The following is an 18,486-nucleotide window of genomic DNA, read 5'->3' as shown; positions in this document are numbered from 1 at the left end:
GTGGTAGTGGCGGTCAAGAATGCAGTAGCAAAACTGTGAATGGCGAAACTAGATCTCTATTGGGCGAACCTGTGCCAAGAAATTCATGGAACACTCAAAACAATGACAATGGCGAACAGTCGGCAATCGTCGAAAATCTGATCTGCCGGTCAACCACGTCGGCTTTTATACATGCGTCTTCGAAGGTTCCAGAGTAATCGCTGGTGCCCGCGTGTGTTCCAGAAAGTTCTACACCATTCGCGTCGTGCGCACGTGCAATCAGATAACACAAGGTTCGGTGACAACAGGCAGCGGTAGAACCATCGATAACATTCGAGAAACTTCCAATACATGCGGGCGCGTCCTGCGCTGAGCGATAACATTTGTTAGACGGCGAAAAGCGGTCACCCGGAAAAGATAAATATGTACACGTGTCAATATCTTATATAGCTCGTCATTCGAGTTTTCGTTCACATACCAGATCTACTTAACTATGTTCGCGATATAATATTGTTACGTGTAGAAAGACAGACGAAAGAGGCTATTTACAGGCTATTTACACTGGAACCAGACAGCCAGGCCGACACTTGCCCGCGCCAAGGCACAGACCAACTTCGTCGTCGTACTCGCGGCGGCTCGTCTCTTGAATATCTCCCGATAATATCGTAAAAATATTTTAACATCTAGTATGTTGCTTGTATGCCTTGCTTCTATCTCACGAGATGCCGGCAAACAAAAACAAAAATAAAAGAAACTCACCGGCCACGCCATGCGGAAGGTGAAGTTCTGCGCGAGCACGAATCCCGGCGGCATGCTGTTGTTGGCCACGACGGGCGACACCAGCAGGCCCATGGAGCAGGCCGAGTCCCGCGGCCGGGCCAGGCAGCTGCGCATGAACACGCGACACGCGCCGGGGCACAGACCCCCGCAGCACTCGCCGCGGGCGTCGGTGCCGTCGGTGACGAAGCGCCGAAGCCGGAGCTCGAAGCGCGAGGCAGCGTCCGCCTGCGACACAAACGCCACTGCGTAATGAGCGCACAGCGGGCCAAGGACGAAACTCCCGGAAGTTGCACACGCTGCTTTGTTCACAATGAGCCGGACAGCACAAGAATAGACTATATGCTCGGGCACTCGTGCAGCAGGGTTCGAGATGGCCTTGCGCGTTGAGCCCGGTTTCTGTCGTTTGGATGACCAGCGATTCCAGACACCTTTTTTTTAAAATCTAATATAGAAATTTTGAAGGAGTAATTGACGCATTTAGGTGGTACTTCTATATTTCCATAGTTCAGTTAGTTAGTTACTTTGTCACTCACTTTGTTTTGTACTTTCTTAGTTTCTATTCCGCTTTTGCGAATTTCAGTGCTTAAACTATGTTGTATTTACTGATGTATTCTTTTGATGTTGCTGAATACGTTTCCATTGTGACCACCTGTATTTTAACCCCCCTACGATAATGCCGTACAGGCGATGTAGGTATACCGAGTAAATAAATAAATAAATAAGTACGACGCAGTGCGCAGAAACGAAAAGCCCAAAAAACACTGAAAAACATCAAGAACATACTAAGAAACCGGACATGGGCGCACTACGCCCATATTGAGTCATAAAAGGCCCAGGAGATAATACAACAGCACGTACAAACATGCACCGCCGAATCATCCGCAGTTCCTCAGATAAATGTAAATTAGTACTGAAAGAAAGAGTAAGACAGTAGGCAAGAAAATCCGGGTTTTAATACTGGTGGGCCAATGCACCTACACATACCTTCGAGACACATCACATACCTACATAAACCATACTGAAGTGTACATAGCACGAAGTACATCATATGCAGTTTATATACTTGTAACGGTGAGCTCAGACACGAATGTTTAGTATGGGCCTAAGGGATCACGGTATATTCTAAGAGCGTTAAACCAACAAGCGCTCTTCTCTGCAACACCGCTATCATCCATGGACATAGTAATCCACTCAAATCCTTTTGTATATACACATACTCAGCATCCATATTTGCATAAATCTGATCGCGGAAAGGACAAAATAAATTGAATTATGGGGTTTTACGTGCCAAAACCACGATCTGGTCATGAGGCGCGCCGTAGTGGAGGTTTCCGGAATAGTTTGGACCACCTGGGCTTTAACATGCACCTAAATCTGAGTACAGGGGTGTTTTAGAATTTCGCCCCCATCGAATCCCGGCCGCCGTGGCCGAGATTCGACACCGTGACCTCGTTTTTAGCAGCCCAACACCATAGCCAACAAGCAACCACGGCGGGTTGCGGGAAGGACAACATGGCCGCGACATCAAGACTGTACAAATAAATTACGCGCATATGCGTACTCTGTTGTTTATGAGGTTCAGCGGTTGTTCAGGTATAATGAGAAGGTATGGATCATATCTCGCAAAGTGCTGTCATCTCACCGCGGTTTTTGGAGGTTGCGAGAACATGCGCGTTGATGGGAAAGAATCCAGAGAAAAGTAGAATATTAACGGCCGTCGAACAAGTGGAACATGACGTGACAAAGCGCCACTCGAAGAATGGCCAGATGCATTTATGCCATGTGAGGCGTGCGCCCGCTCAAACCGGCATCAGCGCGGCGTACCTAGATAACATTCAAGCTCTGACGTCACGGTAAACGCTAAGCTGTAGGTACATGGGCCGCAAGTCGCACTTGCTTCTGGTTCAGTCAACACCAGTAGTCGGCACTTGGTTCTGGATGTCAGTGAACACCAGTAAGCACCTAGCGTCACTTGAGTGAGTGAGTGAATAAACTTTTATTTGGTCCAGCAAAGCGCGATAAAACGCGCACCTGGCTAATCCCACGACGGGACTGACAGATCTAGTCTGCCGGCCCGATCGCGGGCGCGCTGGACGGCCAGGATTTGATCCTCAAAGACGGGACTTCGCAGGAGGGCGTCCCACTCTTCCTTGGTGAACTTCGGGCCCAGCGACCCGCACTCCCAGAGCATATGAGGCAACGTAGCTACCTCACCACAGGCCACGCAAGAACAATTCGTATAAATCTCTGGATATATGCTATTAAGGGACGCCGGATTTGTGTACGAGTTCGTTTGCAGAAGTCTTAGTGTGACCGCCTGCGGTCTGCTTAACTTGGAGTGAGGCGGGGGGAAAACTCTTCTCTCTAAGTAGAAGAATTTAGTTATTTCATTGTGTATGAGAGGAGCGTCTCGGTGTCCGGGGAGAGAGTCGCCCGACCCGAGGGCAGCGCGGTCGGTAAAGCCACGCGCAGCCTCGTGGGCAGACTCTTTGAGGTTCAGAGGAACCCCCTCAATCGCCCCGACGTGTGCAGGGAACCAAAGGATCGAGTGCATGGAGGTGTTGCCGTGTTTGGCGCCTTTCAGAATTTGAACTACCTGCCGGGCTACCCGGCCTTTCTGGAATGCCCTGATGGCGGCTTTCGAATCGCTATACACCCTGTCTCTCCGACCGTCTTGCATGGCGAGTGCAATGGCCACTTGCTCGACCACCTCTGGGTTCGTCGTCCGGACGGAAGCACAGTTGATAACTTTGCCCAGCGTGTCAACGACGGAAACCGCAAAAGCCTTGCCGTCTCGGCATGCAGCTGCGTCCACGAAGCTTGCTGCGATTTTGTCCCTGTTTACTTGCTTTAGCATATTCAATGCTCTTGCCTTGCGACGACCTGCGTTGTGAACGGGATGAACGTTGCGGGGCAAAGGGGCGACCACGATCTTCTCCCCTATTTCTCTGTGGATTTGGGTGTCTTCAGCCAAGTTCTTGGTTGGTGCGAGTCCGATCTCCTCGAGGATACGCCTGCCGGCCAGCGTGGTGGACAGCCGAGTTAGCTGGGCCCGTTCCTGAGCCTCGGCTATCTCCTCCATGGTGTTGTGTATGCCGAGCCGAAGGAGGTCCTCTGTATGCGTTCTGACGAGCAGCCCGAGGGCTCTCTTGAAGAATTTTCTAATGAGGGCATTAAGCTTTTCCCGCTCGGCTCTGAGCCAGTTGTGCATGGCCACCGTGTAGGTGAAGTGACACAGCACAAAGGCGTTGATGAGCCGAAGCAGACGATGTGAAGGTTGCGAGAACATGCGTGTTGATAGGAAAGAATGCAGAGAAAAGTAGAATATTAACGGCCATCAAACAAGTGGGACATGACGTGACAAAGCGCCACTCGAAGAATGGCCAGATGCATTTATGCCATGTGAGGCGTGCGCCCGCTCAAACAGGCATCAGCGCGGCGTACCTAGATAACATTCAAGCTCTGACGTCACGGTAAACGCTAAGCTGTAGGTACATGGGCCGCAAGTCGCACTTGCTTCTGGTTCAGTCAACACCAGTAGTCGGCACTTGGTTCTGGATGTCAGTGAACACCAGTAAGCACCTAGCGTCACTTGCCTCGATAGGATTAACAAACATTGAGGGTGGAGGGAGTGTTCGCACTTTTTAACGAAGACGATGTGACACGCTATGACATGGTGCCAGAACAAGACTATCTCTAGTCGTACTCTGCCTCATCTTCTTCGTGCCATGTGGGGAAAGTTGCGGGTCGCATCAGCTAAGTCCTCTGAATAGCGCCACGGAAAATGAGCGGTCGTTTACTGGTCAACCACTTCTCAACTTCTCATCCTTTTCGCGACGCTGCTTGAACGGTAGGATCACAGACTGATGAGTAGCGCAAATCGAGCGAGCCCTACTTGATGCTTTCAGACAAGCTCTTACTCCTGATTGGCTGACGAGACACGTAGCTTTCGCTGTAGTAGTAGTAGTAGTAAGGCGCTGTACTATTGGTGCACTTCGTCTTTAGTAACATGGTGAAAAGTCACACGAGCGTCAGTATATATAAAAAAGGTAGAACGGTAGAGAGTGCTGTTACTAGTGTTTTCGCAATGTCCTCGTTGCGCTCCACTGCCTTGCCAAAATCAATGGACCAGCTCTGGCTTGTCGTGACGTCATATAATTTAGAAACGTTTGGTCAGGCCCGATTGAAAACCATTGTTTTGAGAAAAAAGGCAGTTCATCCTAAAAAAATAAAAAAAAAACGAACTCAACTTGCCAACTTTCGGTAACCTTTCCTATATATACTTAAGCGTATAAGTGCGTAAAAACACAGGGATTTTTATCACGTCACAACGACGTCATCGGCGCCACGATTGGTTAGGGCTTTGAAAAACTGAAACGAGAAAGTTAAGCCTTTTTTTTTCTCCCTAAATAAGCGATTTCTTTCCGTCAAGGAAATTCGGTGAGGCCAGCGATGAAGACTAATCTAACATGTCTATATAGATTTAGTGCTATCATCTCAGTGTTGCCCCTGCAATCTGCACCTCTGAAGTATGCGCTTGGCAACATTCGGCTTCGAACGTTGTTACTTGAATGTCTCCCAACTGACGTAGCTGTGGTATGCAAGACACTATCAATTATTTTGCTCCGCGGTGACTCGGTGTCGTTACGCTGCTGAGTACGAGGTCGCGGTTTGCACTTTGCAGCGATGACAAACGCACTGCGACGGGGTTCGCCGCGCACTCGTGCCTTCAGATTTCGCTACTCACGGGCCGTAAAAGACACCGTGTTGGTGAGCCCCGGATTTACGGTTCGATTAAGTGCGGTTATAACGTGCACACAAAGCAGGGGCGTTCTGCGTTCGGTCACCCAAACCGAATGTGACCGCCGTGACTGGTAATCGAGCCCGCGACCTCATGTTCGGCAGCAGCGCATTCACCGAGGGCGGTTGACTGTGGGCGGCGCATGCATGATCAAATGCAAAGACAGGGAAGTGATGCACTTGGCGCTACGGGAGAACAAAGGACGGCCTACGGGACAGCGGCCGCGCTCATTTTGAGAGGAGAACGACGCTTCCGACCGCGCGTGGTTCTCGCGCACATCTTGAAGGTCAAGGCTCAAGCGACCGCTGCACGGGGGCTGCGTGGCGATGGCGCTCTTTGATGTGTGCAGCTCCGCCTTTTTGGTCTCGCTTTAGTTTTTTTCTGTCGTTCGTTAGGGGGCCACAGAGAAAAGACAACAGAACGAAAGAAAAAAAAAACGAAAGGCAATCAGGAAACGGTGGGGAGATGTAATACGCCGGCCTTGAAACGGAGTCACTGCACTTTAATGGCGGTGGTCGCATACTTCCTGGGTGCTCGTATTGTTGCCAGAAACGGTACTACGGGGGCGGTCCTTCTTTTCGCACCGACACGGTACAGTCCAGTGCAACGCTTTCAGATTGCCAGGAACGTTCGCCCAGTGCACGGTCAACAGAAGCCGACCACGCACGACCTCTCTACATCGGGGCAGCGAGCAGTTAACTATAGGTAAGCCTCGTGGTCTGAAATGGTTCTGAAATGCTCTAAGCCTCCAAGTGCGATATCTTTTCTTTTTATTCTATTGTTTTGACAATTTCGACAATTCTTGTGGAGACTATGAGGCCCTAAACCATGTTCTACTCCCTGGAGTCGGTACAATTCAGCTTTGTCTCTTAAATGTAACGAAGTTAATTCAAATCGGCTCGGCGCTTGTCAAGTGAGAGAATGTATTCACATGTGGTTGGATAGACAGATGGCCCCGCTATAATATAAGGCCTCCTCTTATTAGCCCATACAATAATTGTTGTACAAATTCTATTGACTTTCTGTTACCTTCAATATATCTTATCAAAACGTGTTGCTGAGCTAGTTGGTTGATGACATAAAAACAAAGATTTAGGCGCTAAGCAGACAAGGACGAAGTGAGACGTCCGCATATGTCGTCAGTGCCTCACTTCGTCCTCGTCTGCTAAGCGCCGGAACCTTTGTTTGTAATTAGCCTGCTGAAATGAAATTGAGCATAACGGACTATCTGCGCATGGGAGCGAGAGGTCAAGGCATAACGCACACAAAATTTACAGGCACCAGAAGCAAATCACGTCGGGATATCCGGCTATCGTGAGAATCAAAACCTCGAAAGCGTAAACCCTTCTGTCAGTCGTCGACGCAACTAATACGTTCTCGAAGTGATATATTGATGTAGTGTTGTCGGTGCAGGGTCAGAATGTACTGTTGGAAAGTGGTGCGAGATGCAAGGAAAACGCCAACTGACCAGGAAATGCACTGACGGTCCCCGCGGACAGTGCTGGCAAGCGTGCGAAAAAAACAAGTGACTAGAAAGTTTCACGTCGTGCTAGAAAATCCCTGCTGGTCGATATTCGGATGATTGTCCAACTGAATACAATAACCAATAGTCCATGGCGGTTGATTTCACGCAACAATGTAATCGGTCACGATATCTGGAAGAAGAGCGGTGGAACAGCGAGACAGCCACTCCTTTACAAAATTTATAAAATTTATGGTTCTAACCACATGGTTTGCAACCATTTGAATTTCTGTTGAAACTCAATTCGACATTATGCATGATTTTTACCTGGGATTTATCTGTATTAGATTCATCGCTTCGTTCTACCAGCCCCAGAGTATTTGATTCCGACCTGCTTCACTTTTCACATCGTGATAAACTCGCGCTAGTGCGCAATACTATCGGGCGAAATGCGTATTTACGTAAGCAGCCACGTCAGACGTTCGAATACGTACTCCTTCATTAAAACTTCTTTCTGGGCGAGTTGGTGCATACTTGACATAAAAACTGTTTACAGCGCAAACACATGCAACACCGTGGAACTAAACAATGACGAAAAAAGATATGCAAGCCGGCTCATCCAGACGATCGATCGGCGTGCTCTTTCGCAGAATGGAGCTCGCGCAAATGCTTAATTAAAGGATTACCGTCATGAGTGCTCATTAGCTCAGTTATGAGCAAGCATATACTAAAGAAACATAGCCTTGGCGTTTGCATTTTGTAGTAACTTTCTTCAAACGTCGCGGTAAGCGCTTGGATGCCTACCCTCTGGTAAACGTGCGCAACATTTTTCACGACCTCTTCAATTTCAAGAAGAGCAGTTAACGAGCCCGATAAGAACTCGGTCTTTCCGGACTAACGTAAACGACCGTGCAGCGCAATAAGTGTGGCCACAATCAACTGTTGCGCTGTATCTTTGAAATCGATCCTAAAGCCAGTCACTCGCTAAGTGCTGCTAAGAAATTACTGAAACGTCAGTGAGACGAAGGCAATCCCCTTGGCCGGTGCCTATTTCTTGTTCTCGTTACTTCTCACTACACACGCCACTTCACCCTCCCTCCAACACCTGTCGGTGTTACTCCACCTCTAGAAAAATAGTCTGCACGAGGGCTTTCGCGTGCTCCCCAACCGCCAACCTGTAAGCTCCACTTGCTGGCCTTCACTGACACCTTGGCTGGACGACACGTCGATCACCCAATGCGCATGCTTTTGAGTAAATTCCTTCATCGGGTAATATCAATTCAGAGGCGGCGCACTAGACGAACACTAAGTGGCACAAAACACGAGCGCTGGGCCGCCACCGAGAAAGCTGTTGAGCTCGACGAGCGCTGGTCTAGCGCGTGGCCGAATTCCCGGGGCCACGGGGGCGTCCGCCGCGACGAGTGTGCCGGCGCGGTGAGCTCACCGGTTCTGGCGCCGCGGTCAGGAGGATCAGGAGCGGGCCCAGGAAGATGCACCGGGAGAGGCGGGCCATGCTGGCCGAGTGTCGGCTGGCTGTGCTGGCTTTGCAGCAGACGCGCAGCAGCCCCCGGCAAAGGTGGAAAGGGAGCGACGGGCGGCAAGTTCAAGTTCCGCCTGGCGGTGACCCGGCTGGGTCAGCCGCGGCGTCGGGACGCTTCCTGCTTGCTCCGTCCGTCAGCTATCCGGCCGTCCAGCAGCGGCCCGGTGAAAGCACCGAGCTGTGCACAGCGCGAACGAAGCGAGCGATCCGAGACGGCGGCAGCGAGTGCGTCACGCACTCGGCGGCCAGAAAACGACAGTGGCTGCCGGCCGCCGCGTTGATGGCACCACGGCCCCCGCCGTTGGTGTCACGCGTTCGTGTGCGACGCTTCACTCCATCGCTCACGCCCCTGCACAGACTGTGTACGCCAGGCAAAGCGCCGCCGGCGCGTGTCACGTGACGGCGACGTATGCACACAGCACAACCTCACTCGATCGCTCACGCCCGAATTAGCGTAGACTGCATATGCAGATTAAAAGGAACAATTACGAGGCGATGGACAGGTCGTGTATCGAGTACAGAGTCACGGGGGATTGCCATTGGGAGGCCAGGCATGCGGGATGAAGATGTGCAGTGGAGTGGCCTTTGTAAGAGAAAGAAAGTGCGAGTATGCTGACGTGGGTGGTGGCACGAGTCATTGATTGCATCACTTGTGACAAGTGAGTGCGCATGGCAAGTGTACATGGTGGCGTGAGAACTCCGTTGCTTAGGGAAACCAAAATGGATCTGCTGTGGAAGGTATCTTGTGTGGACCAGGTTTACTGTAGCGTCCAGCAACAAGCGAGCCGTTTACGTAGGGCCGGGTATCCCGATGACACCTTGGTGTCAGTCACTGAGAACCTCATTGAAACCTCATTTACTCATCTTTTACCTCATTGAAAGAGGTAAAAGAAGATTCAGCAGCCGTTCGGTGCCATAACGCACGTAGGCACCCTGTGTCCATTCCGTGCGTACACGGCTTGTCCCACCGTCTAAAAAAGGTGGCGAATAAGTGTGGTGTGGGTGTTGTTTTTTGAGCGCCACTAAAGCTCGTAAGAATGTGCAGGCTAGTGAACAACGCCGGGAGTCAAGGTATACATGCACTAAGGAGCATGTCACCCGCTTTGTTGACTGCAATGTGGGGGTGGTGTACAAGATTCCACTTCCCTGCGGAAAGTGCTGTATTAGACAAACAGGCAGGTGCCTAAATGATCGGCTTGTGGAGCACTGGAACGCTGTAAACGCTTCAGCAGGCGCTGGCCACTTGGCTGACCACTGCCGTAGATGTAATCGTAAGTGCTCCCCGTGATTTCACAACACGCAAGTGCTCAGACGGTTCGCCAGGCAGTTAGATAGGGAAATATTTGAGGCGTATTGCATTTTAAAAGCTGTTGATGAATGTGTAAGCGAGCAGAACTTTTTTTTAGGCTAGTTGGTGCATGTTGCTGAAGTACTAAAGCGCCAAACAGACGACACAAGAAGAGACACGGACGAGGGCTTACTAACAACTGCTGCTCTATTGTCAGAAACACCCAATATATAGCAAATCTGCAGCGCAACTACGTTGATGAAAATCACATGGTAACCAGGCAAAAGGCGATAAAACGACTGTAAAAGATGACGAAACTCGAATAAAAGATGACGTTCGTGACAATGACACGTGGTGCATAGGGCCAAAGGACCATAAATGATAATGGTTACGCGATACACAAAACACCGCCGTTAAAGAGTACCCCTTTAGAAACTAAAAGATTAAGATTTTTCCCCAAGCGCAGGTGGCGCACCAACGCGCTAAGTTCTAACTAAGGGCTTCTAAAAGGTACATTAAACTTTTATGCAGTATTTTTGACGGTTCAATGACGTATTCCAGGCCCTTCCTTTTAATGTGGAAGGCTTCCTTCAGCTCACGGGCAACGGTGTCTCGACTTCTGTCCAGAACAATGGTTTGTCTTAGGCGAGGCTTGCACCCGCACTCTTTGCAATGTATGGCCATATTGGAACCAGTTCCCTTTTCCTGTGAGCGTTCACCTTCCTTTAGCCTTTCACTTAAACATCGCCCCGTTCGTCCAATGTAAGCCTTTTTGCATGAGAACGGAATTTTAGAAACTACCCCTTCCTTGCAACTGACAAGTGGATCGGTACGCTGGGTTCCGCAGATCACGCGTTCTGTTTTTCGATTGTTAACGCTAGCGCACAATGTAGCACGTTTTGAAGGGGCAGGAAATCCACCGGGAGTTCGAATTTAGTAAGCGCTCGTCCTTGGCTCTTCTTGTGTCGTCTGTTTGGCGCTTTAGTACTTGAGTAATGTGTAAGCGCTCCATCACTGGCACTCATTGGTAAAGAAGTGTTGTACCTTGAGAAGAACCTGGTGAATGCTATGTAATGGCTTGTTGTGAGCGCTTATCGGATTTGTTGCGTATAGGATTGTCTTAAAAGTGGCAAATTCGTTTATGCGTCTGCCTGCGCATCTATACGTGCATACGGTGGCCTCTTTGTGTGTTTTTCTGGATAAAGCTTGTCAGTTGAAGTTCTAGCGCTCTGTCCTTCCTGTCCCAAACCTTGTTCTGTTTGTCTTGTTCGGGCTAGTGTAATATATATATATATATATATATATATATATATATATATATATATATATATATATATATATATATATATATATATATATATATATATATATATATATATATATATATATGTAATGGCTGTGGCTTAGGTAAGGTTAAGCCCAGGATGCGAAGCATACTAGCCTTTATTTTAGTTGTTGAACCACTGTTTAGCCTGGTGAACTGCTGTTGCTTGGCTATATTTGGTTCGGCTAGACGAAAAAACAACTCATGCGTTACTCTGCTTCGCCTTCAAGAGTGGAACGCGACAGCGTTCCCGTCGACCCGCCAAAGGGTGTAAGAGAATGGGCTACGGCGCAGCGACTACGCGCCCCGCAATGGACGCGGTGAGCGTCGAGCAACGCAGCGTTCGGCGCGGCAACGAAATGTGCGCCTGAGCAAGCGACGCACGCCTGAGCCTTAGAAACAGCTCGTTTCTAAGGCAACACCGCATTCACTAGAGGCGCTTTTGTACCGCTTTGAAGCATCGTACTCGTGGCTCAGTGGTAGCGTCTCCGTCTCACACTCCGGAGACCCTGGTTCGATTCCCACCCAGCCCATCTTGCAAGAGTTGAGCCAAAGCCACTTCTCTGTCGTGACGTCACGGTGTCACGTGGTATTGAAGGCGACACCGCCGCGCCTGAGGAGCTGGGTTGAGCTCTCGTAATATGCTTCGCATATATATATATATATATATATATATATATGTCACAGCAATTGCATCAACACCGACTAGCCCAACTTTCTGCGTTAATTCCCTTGCTTTCTCCACAAGCTCTCTCGGCTGGTACCATCTTCCATGACTGGAGAGTTGCTAAAGTCATCCCCATTTTCAGATCCGGTGACCGGTCTTCGCCACTTAACTGCCGACCCATTTCGTTAACAAATATTATTTGTAAGCTTTTTGAGCATACAACTCATTCTCATGTCATTAACTACCTCTAGGAGCATGATATCTTCTACGAATACCAGCGCCGTTTCCGCAGGGGTTATTCAGTGACACTCAACTAGCCGGATTCATTCATCAATTACAATCCTCACTAGACGTTGGCGGTTAAGTTTACGCAGTCTTCCTTGAGTGCTCGAATGCTTTCGGCTGTGTCCCTCAACAGAGGCTTCGCAAACTTACAGAACAAAATATCGACCCGGAGGTTGTTTTGTGGATTAAGGATTTCCTTTTTTTTTTCGAAAGCAGTATAAAAATGCTGACAACGACAGCGTTTATCCAGCGCACGCCTCGTCTGGAGGACGCCAGAGTTATAGCGTGCCTGGGCCTTTTCTATATTCGTGGTGTACCCAACTGCGCTTCTTCAAAAAATCGATTGCTTGCTGATGACTGCGTAACATACCGTATAATTTCATGTGACAGTGACTGTGCTGTTCTTCGATTTGACCTTGAAGAAATTAACGCGTGCTGTTCGCCAAGGCTAATAACGCTTCATGCTTCTGAGACTAAAGTACCCTTTCACCAGCCGTGCCCCCCCCCCCCCTTCCCTCCAATCTCAATTCTAAATACTCGCTCGATTAACAATAAGATCAAAGAGCATGCGCCTTCTTACGAATATCTCGGCGTTCATTTAACTTCGGAGTTGAAATAGAAGACGCACATTGAGCACACAAGGCTCAGCAAACCGTTCACTTGGCTTGCTGAAACCGAACATGAAACACGCTCCTTCACAATTGCGCAGACGAATATGTCATCCTAATCAGCGCAGAAGTCGAATATGCATCAGCTATTTGTGATCCTGACCATGCATATATAACTGGCGACATTTACTGAGTACGAGGTCGAGGGATCGAATTCCGACCATGGCGGCCGCATTTCGATGGGGGCGAAATGCGCTAAAACACCCGTGTACTTAGATTTAGCTGCACGTTAAGGAACCCCAGGCGGTCGAAATTTCCGGAGTCCTCCACGGCGGCGTGCCAAATAATCAGAAAGTGGTTTTGGCACGTAAAACCCCAGAATTTAATTTAATTTACTTATGGCGACATTTAATCCTTACAAAAGCGCGCTGTCCGATTCGTTTATCCTGATTACTCGCGACACTCAAGCGTAATGGCACTAAAAAGGCGTGTTGATCAACTTGAGAATATTGCACTCGGCTCGATCGGCCCGGCTCAACTCTCACTATTTTATAAGCTTTACGATCACAACTTGCTTCGTGAAGATTTCTTTTAAACACCTTCCGTAATCTTCACTAGACGCGATCACTTCTGCAAGGTCAAGCGCCTCATGCCATGCACTCCATTTCGCCCAGTCCTTCGTAACTAGAAGGATAATCGATTGGAATAATGTGTCGCCCGGCATTGTCACTGTTACTAATCCCCATAAATATCATGAGCTTGTGAGCAACGAACGTGTTGCATTTCTCGCTTTCTTTTACGAATTGTTTAGCTCCATTACGTGCGATTCTCTACATATATTTCTATTTTTGTGTCTCCAACTTGTAATACACTTTAATCAGGAATTTGCTGTTGCTTAGCTTGCAATCTCTTGCGCTATCTGATGCATTTCTCTGCCTGCGAATATGTTTGTATATATGAGTTCCCTAATTTTATAACCCCTCCCCCTATGTAATACTCTCGGAAGAAGGCCTCTATATAGGAGTACATTGAATTACAATAAAATAAAAGTATTTGAATGAGCCATTAGCCAAAGTTGCCAACATTTCTATGCAAGTACAGCGTAATATCTAGCTCCAAATATAGCTTTCTAAAGCAAAAGCCAACGAAACAGGCGTTACTCCGTGTAATGGAGGAAATTATTCAAGGAATCGAAAATGGCTTTTACACATCGGGGTTATTCCTAGACTTACGAAAACCATTTGATCTCGTCAGCCATGAGTTGCTGCTGTTGAAGCTGCAACATTATGGGGTAAGAAGTATTCCACTAGAATTAATGACCAATTACAACGGGCATCGCTTTCAACACACAAAAGTAATCAACAACTTTTCTAGCTGGCTGAAAGTCACAGCCGGAGGGCTACAGGGTTCAGTACTTGGACCAACATTGCTATTGCTTTGCAATAATGACATAGCAGATATCGGCAGTAAACGAGACATCGTAATGTACGCAGACGACACTGGTGTATCTTTTGCTTCAAAAGCATGACCTCGCAAGAAACGATGACAAACTCCTACCTAGAAGAGTTATCTATATGATTACATTGTAACAAGCTGCAGTTAAATGCAAACAAGAAAGTACATAATATTGGAGATTATTATGCAGAAGAGAAATGCAATGTTCAATAGCCTGGCAAGGGAACAATACTTCATGATCCCCAGCCGGGCCCTAGAGTCTGTGCAGGAGTACGTTATTATCTCGGTCAATTGCTCACAGGGAACCCTGATCACGAGAAGTGAATTTACAGAAGAATAAACATCGCTGGAGTGCATACGGCAGGCATTAGCAAATCCTGCCTGGAAGCTTACGACGGTCGTTGAAAACAAAAGTGAACAATCATTGCATTCTACCGGTGCTAACATATGGAGCAGAAACTTGAAGGTTAACAATTAAGTTCGAGGAGAAGTTAACGACCACGCAAAGAGCGATGGAACGAAAAATGCTGGGCGCAACGTTAAGATACCGGGAGAAAGCGGCGTGGATGGGAGAGCAAACTGGTGTAGCTGATATTCTAGTCGACAGTAAGATGAAAAAAAAGAAAGATAGAACTGGGCAGGCCATGTAATGCGTAGAACAGAATAACTGATGGATAATTGAAGTTACAGAATGGGTGCCGATGGAAGGGAAGAGCAGTCAAGGACGGCAGAAAATTGATGAAATTGGGAAGTTTGCAGGCGCAAGTTGGAATCAGCTAGCGCAAGACAGGGGCAATTGAAGATCACTGTCTTCTTCTTGCAACGGTCATAAATATAGGCTGAGGATTGACGGCACAATATTTGCGTCAACAAACTTACGTGACACAAGAGCTATGTAATTAAGCACAGACCAACACGAATTACGCGGACAAATGAACAGAAATTTCTAGGAGTCTGTTTCCACGAAAACATGACATGGAATATGCACATATTATGCTTGACCTCAGACATAGCCAATGCTACAGATTGTATTAAGGGAATTAGTCACTTATTACCACTGTGACTGATAAAAAAAAGACCTCTAGTAGTCATTAGTGTATTCAAAGCTCGTATACTTTATTTTAGTCTGAGGAATAACTACTGGTTGCAATTATAATAAGATTACTAGTCTTGCAAAAAAGGGTGCTTCGGCTCTTTGAGAGTTCTACATATTATGAAATGATACATGCACGAATTGGTATATTCTGAAACTATTTAGGAGACATCCGTGAATTACATGCGCGGGAATGATTCATAAAGCATAATATACAAAAAGGCCACTAGATTTACTTATTAAAGTGCACGCTGCACAGTCGCTACACATAAGGGCATAAAGAATACACTGTTGCAGAAAGTGACAGATATAAATAAATTGTACGCGCACTATCGAACCGATGTCAGAGTTAGTTAAGGCAAACATACATTACATTATCAAATTATGCACATCTGAATCAATATGAAGAAATAGAGAGCTGGTGCGATTAAAGAGGAAAATCGAAGGAGGTGTTCACGATGCATATTAAAGCTACACTGATTTTGGACTGATCATGTCTGTATAATTTCGAGTTCTTTAATTGCATGAACTACTATACTGTATTCTGCTATTATTTAAGTATTAAGTACTAACTATTAAATACGTCGCCGGTAACTTACCTTTAGGGCTTTAACTTGTTTCAGAATATGATGCTTTTGTACTAGGTTACTCTGACAACACTTTCGGCACATATCGACTAAAACATCTTCATTTACATTACTTTTTTAATGTGAAAAAATATTTCCCACCACTTCTGTAATTAAAAAACGAGCGAGTTCTTTTAAGATTTGTGACGAAAAATCAGCTGTTAAAATAATTTCTCAAATTGTAAAATGTGACACTCGGTTTGGGCCTTTTGTGCGTGTGTGAGTGTGTGTGTGTGTTTTGTAATGCACTTGTTTCAAATTGAGGCCCTTTCGGGTAATTACAGCCTCTGTGGTAATTAGGCAAGACCTGAAATAAAAGACAATAAGAAATTTCCCGTGATCCACCATTCAACGACCGGCCCATTCCGGCGATTAGGTGACACGCACAGCAGCGTTCCATTGGCGAAGTGCCAGCATTGGGAGAGCATCGCTACACTATTCCAGTCTAGCACGCACGCTGACAGTTCGTATAATTTTATGCAGAAGAAAGTTAGAAAGCTGTTTAGGTGTCGTTGCCTATCCAAATCACAGTTATCTAAGCATCGTTGGTGTTTACATCGTTGCCGTAGGAATTTCGACAAATCAAATGTGTAGCCCCCCCTCTGTATTATTGCACTCTGCATTCGCCTGCAACGCTCTGCGCGTGGTTGGATGCGCATGGCCCGACTCATGCGTATTCTGGGCGTGACACCGTAGCCTCCGAGATCGGACTGCGCGCGCGCCGAATATCTCGAAGGTCGTAAGCAGCACAATCACACGTTACGCCGGCGCCAGTAGGCACCGTTGCACGCAGGTGTCCCTGTCGCGGAATCCGCCCCTGGCGAGGCACAGGTGCATGAAGGGCAGGCAGCGGGCCTCGTCCGGGTCGTAGAAGAAGGGCAGTCGGCGCTGCTCCCAGCTGCAACGACGCACCACGGCTCCCGGACGGCAACGCGACGCGAGGCTGTCGTCGTGGGTCCGGGCCTGCGAGACGACCGTTCGAGCTCACTGATCCGCGGACGAAATTCACACTTGACAAGAAACGCGAGACTGCTGGAGTCGTGGGAAACCCCTCGCTGAAGGGCGCACACCGAGGGCTGCGCGGCTCGTTTGGCGTGTTTCGCTGCGCATTGCCTGCGTGCAGCGTTCGGCGGAGCGCGTAGTAGGCACACAGTTTGTCTAACTATTTACTTCGGGAGATGGAGACGTGTCGGAAATAACATTATGGCATATTACTCTCTCTCTCTCTCTTTCACACACACACACACACACACACACACACACACACACGCACACGCACGCACGCACGCACGCACACACACACACACACACACGCACGCACGCACGCACACACACACACACACACGCACACACACACACAGGGTGTTTCACCGAACACTTTCAAAATAAAAAAAATCGCCTGTGGCAGATAACACAATTCCAGCCCATGAGCTGGTCTACTTAAACAGGCCAACATTACTTAAAAAATTGAAATGCAGAAATGGCTACATAGCACAAGTACACTAATTAAGTTTTGAACTAATTACCGCATGGCTCACATTGCAATTTACAAATTCTAGTGGGTGAGATTGCAAGGCATATGCGCTCGAAAAGAATTGTGTGGATGACACCATTTACTACATACGCGCCGTCAAACTTGCGGTAAGAGTGCAGTGTCGTCCCACTTACTTTTTAAAGAAAACGTCGTTTATGCATTGAAGCGCAAAAATAATTGGAACGCAATGCAGTTCTCCACAAAGTTCGGGAATTCATATCTTGAATATGGTGCCATCCTGAAAATTCGTTCTAAGTGAATCCGCTTTGCGAACCCTCCGGTGTTAGGAATGGCCGTACGGGGTGGCAACGTGCCAGCTTTCAGCCCGCTGCACGTGTTCCAAGCCCACCAGACGAGGCGCCCTTCCGAGAACTGCGGATGACCGGCAGCCACGTGGCGCGCGGTCAGATCAGGAATGTGGTACTCCGCCGCGCCACCCGGGACGGAGCACAGTTCTACGAAGCCCTCGGTCGTCGACACCGCGAGCTATGCGGCACCGCGAGCTATGCGGCACCGAGAGTTCTACAAAGCCCTCTGACGTCGGCTCCAGAGCCTTTGTGTGTGTGCGCTCGAACTTGTGTGCCTTTTTGTGTGTGGGCCGTACTGCGGGGCGGCGGCAAGTTTACAAAGATTGGACGAGCGTTTCCGCCCACTCGGACTCCGTCCACGCCGAACGATGACGTCGAACTATGACGTCAAGCGGAGAGCTTATAAGCAGCGTTTGCCGGCTGCTAGAGCGTGCTCGTGTCGTGCTCGTCGTTGGGAGCTGAGTGCTCGTTGTTATGCTCAAAATGTAGTAGTGAGCTGTGTGCTCGGATGCTGTTTGCTGAATGTTAATCTTGCGGGCTCCATATGGGAGTCACGCTAGACTGCCGATGTATGTCTTGTCTTAAAATATGTTAATATGTAAATAAATCCTGTTCACCGAATTCATCTCTACGACCTTCGATTCCTTGAAATGGTGGCAGCGGCGAGGTAGTCCGACGAGTCCTACATCTGCTTGACAGCGGTAGGATCGTCCGACGAATCTGACACCGGCTAGAA

The 18,486-nt window shown here is 48.2% G+C and overlaps 2 protein-coding genes across 4 annotated transcripts in view; both read right to left on the bottom strand.

Moving 5' to 3' along the window:
• Positions 1-9,173, bottom strand: part of LOC139047664 (delta-like protein 1) — an 80,826-nt gene extending 71,653 nt beyond the window's left edge. The window contains exons 1-2 of the mRNA XM_070521543.1: positions 8,467-9,173; positions 739-984 (exon numbers count right to left, since the gene is read on the bottom strand). Of these exons, the coding sequence (XP_070377644.1) occupies positions 739-984; positions 8,467-8,535 (315 nt within the window). The 5' untranslated portion in view covers positions 8,536-9,173. The remainder of the gene's footprint in view (positions 1-738; positions 985-8,466) is intronic.
• Positions 9,174-15,359: 6,186 nt separating this feature from the next.
• Positions 15,360-18,486, bottom strand: part of LOC139047668 (uncharacterized) — a 41,532-nt gene continuing 38,405 nt past the window's right edge. For all 3 annotated transcript variants that reach the window (XM_070521558.1, XM_070521557.1, XM_070521559.1), the window contains one exon: positions 15,360-16,871. In XM_070521558.1, the coding sequence (XP_070377659.1) occupies positions 16,668-16,871 (204 nt within the window). In that variant the 3' untranslated portion in view covers positions 15,360-16,667. The remainder of the gene's footprint in view (positions 16,872-18,486) is intronic.

The sequence above is a fragment of the Dermacentor albipictus genome, chromosome 7 (assembly GCF_038994185.2).
Source record: "Dermacentor albipictus isolate Rhodes 1998 colony chromosome 7, USDA_Dalb.pri_finalv2, whole genome shotgun sequence".
NCBI lineage: Eukaryota > Metazoa > Arthropoda > Arachnida > Ixodida > Ixodidae > Dermacentor > Dermacentor albipictus.
Note: the sequence above shows the minus strand (reverse complement) of the source record. Positions and strands in the feature narration are given on the sequence as shown.